Source organism: Myotis davidii, unplaced genomic scaffold (assembly GCF_000327345.1).
Source record: "Myotis davidii unplaced genomic scaffold, ASM32734v1 scaffold270, whole genome shotgun sequence".
NCBI classification, from domain to species: domain Eukaryota; kingdom Metazoa; phylum Chordata; class Mammalia; order Chiroptera; family Vespertilionidae; genus Myotis; species Myotis davidii.
Genome location: NW_006282181.1, coordinates 62,579 through 72,134, shown reverse-complemented (window position 1 = coordinate 72,134; position 9,556 = coordinate 62,579). Strand labels below are relative to the sequence as shown.

Sequence of the window (9,556 nt, the reverse complement as noted above, 5' to 3'; positions counted from 1 at the left end):
AAAGAGTGCGTATGTGCCAGCAAAGCTGTGGAGGCCATTTACCCAATATGCTATTCCATACATAACCCTATACTGTATACTTTATGAATCAATAAAAAATTTACAATTTTTAATTATAAACCTGTGTTTTCTATCAAAATTACTTCTTGCGTGAATTTTTCAACACCCTTTACAACCAAAAGAAATAATGCAGTTTACTGAATTGTTCATTAAAAAAAAACTGGGTTTTTTTGGCATGTACATTCTCAACATGAAATAGATGGAAAGGAGTAAAGATAGGGGAATTGGATAATTTCCCAAAGTCTCCTGACTTTGTCTACATATGGGGTTTATTTATTTATTTATTTGTAATTTAAATTCTTTATTGTTTAAAGTATTACATGAGTCTCCTTTTCACCCACTGACCTCTCCCCAGCCGCTCCCAACCCCCACCACATGTCCTCACCTCCCTACTGTCTGTGTATATTTGTTATGTTCATATGCATGCATACAAATCCTTTGGTTGATCTCTTACTCTCTCATCCCCCATCTTCCCTCATAGGATGGACAGTTTGTTCGATTCTTCTATGTCTCTAGATCTATTTTTGTTCATCCATTTATGTTGTTCATTATATTCCACAAATGAGTGAGATCATGTAATATTTATCTTTCTCTGACTGGCTTATTTCGCTTAGCATAACGCTCTGCAGTTCCATCATGCTGTTGCAAATAGTAAGAATTCCTTTATTTTTACAGCAGCATAGTATTCTATTGTGTAGATGTACCACAGTTTTCTAATCCACTCACTGATGATGGGCACTTAGGCTGTTTCCAAATCTTAGCTATTGTAAATTGTGCTGCTATGAACATAGGGGTACATATATTCTTTCTGATTGGTGTTTCTGTTTTCCTGGGATATATTCCTAGAAGTGGGATCACTGGGTCAAATGAAGAGGCAGATGAATCAGCCAAAGCAGATTGGCTTTCAAACCACCATCCTACATAGCAGAGAGTCCACAGTAGCTTCTCCAATTATGATCAATGTTCCATCGAAAATAAGCTAACATTTATGTCCTCTTTCAAAAAGTGTCCATTTTTTTTATTGGATTGCTTATCTTTCTTTTGTTAAGTTGTATGAGTTTCCTGTAGATTTTGGAGATTAAACTGTTATTGGATGTAACATTGGCAAATATGTTCTCCCATGCAGTAGGCTCTCTTGTTTTGTTGATGGTTTCTTTTGCTGTGCCAAAGCCTTTTATTTTGATGTAGTCCCATTTTTTTTTATTTCTTCTTTAGTTTCCATTGTCCTAGGAGATATGCTGGTAAAGATATTAACATGAGATATGTCTGATATTTTGTGGCCTATGGATTCTTCTAAGATTTTTATGGTTTCCCATCTTACGTTTAAATCCTTTATCCATTTTGAGTTTATTTTTGTTTATGGTGTAGTTTCATTTTTTTCCTTGTATCTGTCCAGTTTTCCTAACACCATTTATTGAAAAGACTGTCTTGACTCCATTGTATGATCTTGCCTCCTTTGTTGAATATTAATTAAGCATAATAGCTTGGGTCAAATTCTGGGTTCTCTGTTCTGTTCCATTGGTCTATATGTCTGTTTTTGTGTTTGTTTGTTTTTGCCAGTCCCAGGCAGTTTTGAGAACAGTGGCTTTGTAATATAGCTTGATAGCTGGTATTGTGAGCCCTCCTACTTTGTTCTTCTTTCTCAGGATTGCTGTGGCTATTCAGGGTCTTTTTTTAAAAATTATTCCAGATGAATTTTTGGAGAGTTTGTTCTAGGTCTTTGAAATTTGCCATTGTTATTTTAATGGAGAGTGCACTGAATCTGTAGATTGCTTTGGATAGTATGGACCTTTTAATGATGTTAATTCTACCAATCCATGAACATGGTGTATTCTTCCATTTGTTTATGTCTTCCTCTATCTCTTTTTTTCAGCATTGTGTAATTTTCTGAGTACAGGTCCTTTACCTTCTTGGTTAAGTTTATTCCAAGTTATCTTAATTTTTTTGTTGTTGCAGTGGTAAATGGGATTTTTAAAGTTTCTCTTTCTGTGAGTTCATTATTGGTTTATTAAAAAAAGCGATAGATTTCTGGGTGTCAATTTTGTATCCTGCTACATTGCCAAATTCATTTATTAAGTCTAGCAGTTTTTTGGTGGAGTCTTTAGGGTTTTCGATGTACAATATCATTTTATCTGTGAATAGTGACAATTTTACTTCTTTTCCAATTTAGATGCCTTTTATTTCTTCTTCTTGTCTGATCAGTTGCACTCTCGGTAATGTATCGAACAGGAGTGGTGAAAGTGGGCATCCCTGGAATAAATCTCACTTGATTATGGTGTATGATCTTTCTAATGTAATGCTGGATCCGATTTGCTAGAATTTTTTTTGACAATTTTAGCATCTATGTTCATCAGGAATATTGGTCTGTAATTCTCTTTCTTATCTGGTTTTGGAATTAGGGTAATGCTAGCTTCATAGAAAGAGCTTGGAAGTGTGCCTTCCTCTTGAATTTTTTGGAATAGTTTGAAAATTATAGGTTTTAGTTCTCCTTTGACTGTTTGCTAAAATTCCTCTGTGAGGCTGTCTAGTCCAGGGCTTTTGTTTGCTGGAAGTTTTTTGATTACTGTTTCAATTTCATCAGTAATTATCAGCCTATTTATGTTTTTTTTATTCTTCCTGATTGAGTTTTGGCAGCTTGTATTTCTGTAGGAATATGTCCATTTCATAAAGGTTGTTCTGTTTTTTGGAGTAGAGTTGTCCGTAGTATTTTTTTCACGATCTTTTGTATGTCTGTGGGGTCAGTTGTTACTTCACCTCTTTCATTTCTGAATTTGTTTCAGTAGTCTCTCTCTTTCTTGGTGAGCATAGCTAGGGGTTCATCAATCTTGTTTATCTTTTCAAAGAACCAGCTCTTGGTTTTATTGATCTTTTGTATTTTTCTGTCTCTATGTCATTTATTTTCATTCTGATCTTTATTATTTCCTTTCTTCTGATTACTCTGGGATTTTCTTTCTGCTCTCTTTATAATTTTTTAAGTTGCAGGGTTAGATAATTTGTTGCCATTTTTTCTTGATTTTTGAGGTAGCCTTGTAAAGATATGAACTTCCTTCTCAGGACTCCTTTCGCTGTGTCCAATTCTGGATTGTTGTATTTTCATTGTCATTTGTTTCCAGGATGCTTCTTATTTCTTCTTAGATCTCTTTAGTAACCCAATCTTTGTTTAATAGCATGCTATTTAGCCTCCAAGTGTTTTATTTTTTTCATTGTTTTTATTGTAGTTGATTTCTAATTTTATGCCATTGTGATCTGAGAAGATGCTTGATATGATTTCAGTATTCTTGAATTTGAAGAGACTTTGCCTGTGTCCTAATATGTGGTCTATCTTTAAAAATGTCCTGTGTGCACTTTAGATGAATGTATATTCTGTATCTTTGGGGTGAAATATTCTGTATATGTCAATTAAGTCCATCTGATCTAGTGAGTCATTTAGGATTGCTGTTTCTTTGCTGATTTTTTTTGTTTTGTTTAGAGGATTTATCCACTGTTGTGAATGGGGTATTAAAGTCCCCTACTATGATTGCATTGCTGTTGATCTCTTCCTTGATATCTTCCAGACTTTTGGGTGCTCTTGTATTGGGTGCATATATGTTTACCAGTATTATATCCTCTTGTTGAATTGTTCCCTTTAGTCTTATGAAGTGGCCCTCCTTAACCCTTGTTACGGCCTTCACTTTGAGGTCTATGTTGTCAGATATAAGTATTGCTACCACTCTTTATTTTTTAAGTGAATTCTAAGAATATCATAATTAAATTCCTTGAACATGATAATAAAGGCACATTCTAAAGACAAGTATAAGTTAATTTTAGTTGAGTGCTGCTTTAGATTATTTTCACCTTTGCTGTGCTCCTTTAATTCAGCTTGATAGTTGACTGATATTCCATGACATCAATACCTAAAGTTTTCTAGATAAAATAGTGAATTGCAGCTCAGAAGGTATTTCTGCACTTTCTTTGAAAATAGTTATATCTTATCTCCAATAGGAAACCTTAATAAGGCCATGTTTTGCCCTAGCCGGTTTGGCTGAGTGGATAGAGCATTGGCCACTCAGAGTCCTGGGTTCGATTCCGGTCAAGGGCATGTACCTCAGTTGCAGGCTCCTCCTCGGTCCAGGCTCTGGTCAGGGCGCATGCAGGAGGCAACCAATGGATGTATTTCTATCGCATCGATATTTCTCTCTGTCTTTCCCTCTCTAAAAATCAATGGAAAAATATCCTTGGGTGAGAATTAAAAATTTTTTTTTAAAAGGCCATGTCTTTGTTTTACACAGATATGTAAATCAAAGCATTTATTAACTACATAAAATAAAAATTGCATTATGTAAGTATGCACAGAGCAAGATTGTCCTTTATGTATATCTCTTGCAACCAACATCATCTTGAATTCTCCATTATAAATGTGAGCATGCAAGTCTCTAATGTTCACTGTATAGATATTTTTTTATTTTCATATATTATTGTCTGCCTTTACATAATTCCTAATGAAAATTGGGACTGGATAAATATTTGACCAGTGTCTAAACTTTAGCTTCTTAAAATACAAATACGTTATCAATGTAAAGGCAGAGGGGTTTGGGTTTAAACGTTTGTTCACATTTTATAGTACTAATTACTAATCTATAGTAGTTATTCAAATATCACTTTGTGGTGACCAGTTTGCTTTTCACTCATTTATTTATTCACTCAACAAATATTTATAAACTCTTCTGCTAGATACTGGGGGAACATCAAGATAAGATACATTCCTATCCTTCAATGGTTAAGTATTTGGAAAAATTTTGCTTTGTTTAAATATAAATCTCAGATATAAGACAGTAAAACAGATTAGATCAAAATACGTTCCTTCTCCTAAGAGTCTAAATAAGTTACACAGGTTGTATTATTCAAAATTGTATTATGTAAAGCCATAACTAAGGACTAGACAGAAATGCAGGGATAGATGGATCATTCCAATGGCCACTAGCTGTCTTTTTAAAATTTATTTCTCTCTGGACAGGGAAGTGTATATTGTCATTGGAATTTATTCTTCAGGTGATTTATAGTTGTCTTTCAGTGCAGTGAAGCTACTACCACTGAACTTTGCTTTCTTTTTAAAGTGAATATATTATAATTTGTAGAATAAGGGATAAAGCAAATATAACTGTAGCACAACTTACATTGTTAATATATTTAAAAAGATGGACTCAATGTTTCTGCACCTACTTTTTTGAGATATCAAATATTAAAGGCTACATTAAAATACCTCATGATTTCATTAGTTAAGGTGAAAGGAGGTGGTTCTCCTATCTGATATATCTGGAATAAAATGAAAGTCACATAAAATTTCTTCTTCAGCTTCTGTAGATGTGTGGTAAATACTTTTAATGAGCCCAGTGTCCTGAATTTAGGTCTGCAAATCAGTAAAGAAACAATTGATTTTCAAGGTTTTTGTTTTCAAATACCAGTTCTTTTTTTTTTATCCTCACCTGAGGATATTTTTCCATTGATTTTTAGAGAGAGAGGAAGAGAGAGGGAAAGATAGAAATATCTATGTAAGAGAAACACAGAAATTGGTTGTCTCCTGCATGCGCCCCAACCAGGACCCAGGCTGGGGAGGAGCCTGCAACTGAGGTATTTGCCCTGGCCTGGAATCGAACCCAGGACCCTTCGGTCCACAGGCCAATGTTCTATCCACTGAGCAAAACCAGTTAGGGCCAAATACTAGTTATTTATACAAGTATCCAATAAGTACCCCTAAAAATATCAAAATTCCTACTGATTTAGACCTTATAACTTGTAAATGAGCTTTTCTGTCCACTATTTTATAGAGATACTTAAGCCTTCTCTATTGAGAATGTAAGGTACCAAGTGTTTCATGAATTTAATTTTCTTCAGATACCAGCATGTACCAACCCCATGCATAATTTACATTAATATCACTATGACAGAATTATGGATGTCATATCCCAGTAAAGCATCTAAAGCATGAATCTATCCAGAAACTGAGCCATCCACTGCAAAATAAACCCAGCAATCCCTCATTGGGAGTTTTTGTTAATGCATAGTAGAAAGAACCAGAAACAAGCGGAGAGAAGCACTCTCATTGATCTGGAATTGAAATCATTCCAGGCCTTAGAGACTCAGCCTAAAGTTTTGTTAGCAGAATTCTTGTGGAACCATTTCAATTTTCAGATTTGTGTCAACTCTCCACAATCCATGCACACATAAGTATGGCTGTCAACAAATCTATCCAACCAACTTAAAGGTGGCAATGGTTCTATTTTTATGTCTATAAACATAGCCTGAGACTATGTTTATATCATACAAAATGATGTCAATTTAGAAAAAAAGAGGAGGGAATAAAAACCACTGCTTGGGTTTTTAAGGCCAAAAAACTGTCATACTATTTGTGTTATTTAGGCGTACTTTTGACCCACTACTAGTACTAAATATTCGTATGGTTTTTTTGTTTGTTTTGTTTCTGGTTTATAATGTTCTAACATTATAACTTGGTATAACTTGCTTTGTCCATTGCCTTCTTAAAAGTGATGTCTTCTTTCTATCACTTTAGGAAGCTCATTCTATGTTTGTTTTGTTTTGTGTAGGAAATTGTTGCTGAACTTTCCCCATCCTGTGGATTGCAACAGTGCCAAAGCTTCCTATTTCATGGAAACTGAAACTCTTGAAGTTACTGTAACTTTGAAAAGCGAGTTGGATTTTGTTAATTTCTTCTGAAACTGCATGAGGAAGGGAGAAACATGGCAAAATAGCCCTGATAAAAAAATAAATGGTTAATGTTTTCTCTTTTCTCTTTATTATTCTAACAAACTTTAGCAAGGGCCTAAATACAATTACACTAATACTAAAAGCCCAGGGCACGAAATTTGTGCACTAGTAGGGTCCCTGGTGGCTGGCAGTGGCTAGCCAGGTACTCCCTCCCTTCCCCTGGCTGGCCCCACCCCCTGGTCAAACTCCCAGAAGAACTCTGGGTAGAGGGGACAATTTGCATACTACACTTTTATTATATTGGATTCTGATCATTTACAGTCATTTCTACCACTCTGATAGAAAATATAGTTTTCTCATACTAATAAGCTATTCCACTTTTATAGTGATAGCTGGATAGATTTTATAGGTTAACAATTAGACTACTACATGATCAATTAAATAATTGAGATAAGACCATGAAATGGATGGTCTACTTATTTCAGTAGTCTTAAGAACTTAAGCCAATTAATTATACTGTGATACAGTCAGTTACATAGCAATTGGCCTTATTATTACCAGAAAAGTGTATTTTTTGTCTTTTCATTGATCTGATCAAATGATTTAGTGTTCTCTGTTTAGGCTCTCAAAAGTCTTCTGGAATCCTATATAATAAAAGCCTAATATGCTAAGTGTCCGGTCATCTCATTGGCCATTCAACCAATCAAAGTGTAATATGCTAATGATATGCTAAGGCTACTCAACTGCTCACTATGACTTGCACTGACCACCAGGGGACAGATGCTCTGACCAGTAGGTTAGCTTGCTGCTGGGGTCTGACCAATAGGGACTGAGTGAGATGGGCCGGACATTCCCATGGCCCCTCCCCGGCTGGCCAACCTCCTGCATCCTTCCCTGGCCCCAGTCTTGCACTGGTGGGGTCCTTCCGCCTGTCCTGCACCCTCTCCCAATCTGGGCTGAGGGACCCCCACCCTGAGTGCATGAATTTCGTGTACCAGGCCTCTAGTATACAAATAACAAAGGATCATAAATAGTTAATGTACCATGCTAACCACATGTTTTACTTGAATCAGAAATATTCTTGAGCACATGGTATTATTTGGCTTCATCAGTCCTGCTCTCCATGTTTGGATCTAATTAGACAAAAATAGTTTTCATTTTATGCATTAATAATTATTAGCAATACTTTTCAGGATACTGTGTTTATCTTTAGTAATTGAAATCCTTGAAATTTAAAAGGAATATAAAGAAAAGTGTGATGAATTTACAAATCTTATTCTCTCATTTCTATCTTCATTCTTAATTGGACATACCTATTTTTATGAATTATGCCAATGCCCCGTACCTCTTCTCTATTGCATTGCATAAGTTTATTTCAGAATTGTTTATGAATAAATTATATTTTAAAGCTTGTGTGACTTGGGCTCACACATTATCATAGAACTGTGGTGTTACCTGGGAGTACATTTTGAAAAAAGATGAATAAATGAAAGATATTTATTCCTTCTAAGGAACTAAATACTCAAGCAGATATTTTCTGCACTTACTTATATAGATAACTACCAAGCATCTAGTTTGTAAGTAGATCAAATCAAAGGAGAAGGCTGAGATTTTAGAAAAAGTGGTTGTGTTAAAAATTTAAGCTCTTGAAGAGAATTTGACATAGAAATTACCACCATGAGTTTCTTCTGTGGAGGTTGAGTTGAGGATGGCTTGGTTGGTTAGAGCATCGTCCATATACCAAAAGATTTGTGGGTTTAATTCCAGGCCAGGGCATATCCCTAGGTTGTGGATTTGATCCCCTCAGTCAGGTACATATCAATGTTTCTCTCTCTCTTTCTCTCTCTCCCTTTGCTCTCTCTAAAATCAGTTTAAAGAAACATTTTTTAAAAAAGAGTTGAGGGTGGGATTAACTGAAAGGATGCTAATATCTGAATTTAAATCCATGATGTTGCAGGATTAAAAGAGCCTCCTATTTTGCTCTCTTCGCATCTTTTTTAAAGGATGTATTTTAAGAATTTAAGATTACACCCTAAAGTATAAACTCTTGAACAAGCCTAAGCAGTAACCAATATTTTTCTTCTCTAGTGAAGCAATAGTAAGTGGGAAAATGTATATTTTTCCTATGTACTGGCCTTGATTATAGAAACCATTATTACTCAAGGTGAGTGAATGTGTATAAATTGTCCCTGGATGTGAAGATAAAACATATCCAGGCCAACTTGAATTGGGCTTTAGTTATATTGTACTGTATCAATTATATAATGAAACAGAGATTTAAGACAATGGAATATGATGCACTAATTTATACCCATCTACAAATCATCCTAGCTCACTGTCTTTGCATTCTTGGCCTCAGAAGTAACAACTGTGTTGTCATTGTTGTTTAGTCTTTAAGCTAATTCACGGTACTTTTTTCCTTTCAAGAGGAATAGTCCGCTAAAGTAAATGTAGGAAAAGAGAAGGCAAAAGGAAATTTATCTTGTTAGCATTTTTCCATGAATGTTAGCTCTTACCAGAATTGGAAGTTAAAACCACAATTGTGGCACATCATTAGCCTTCTCCTTCACAAACTTCTTTACCTCACTTTTTGGGTCCATAATTTCCAGTAAAACTTATGAAGATTCAATAATTTATTTATTCACTCATTTATGCATTCTTTCAACAAATATCCACTCAACACTATGTTAGGAACTGCCAATATAGCAATAGCAAACTAGATATGGTCTATCCTCACAGAGCAAACAGTTAAGCAACTCCCTAGCTGGTTTGGCTCAGTGGATAGAGCGTCGAC

The 9,556-nt window shown here is 35.1% G+C and overlaps 1 protein-coding gene across 1 annotated transcript in view; it reads left to right on the top strand.

The window, feature by feature from the left end:
• The window catches only part of PIH1D3 (PIH1 domain containing 3), a 59,829-nt gene extending 53,023 nt beyond the window's left edge, over positions 1–6,806 (top strand). The window contains exon 7 of the mRNA XM_006752686.1: positions 6,642–6,806. Within this exon, the coding sequence (XP_006752749.1) occupies positions 6,642–6,771 (130 nt within the window). The 3' untranslated portion in view covers positions 6,772–6,806. The remainder of the gene's footprint in view (positions 1–6,641) is intronic.
• The last annotated feature ends 2,750 nt before the right edge of the window (positions 6,807–9,556 follow it).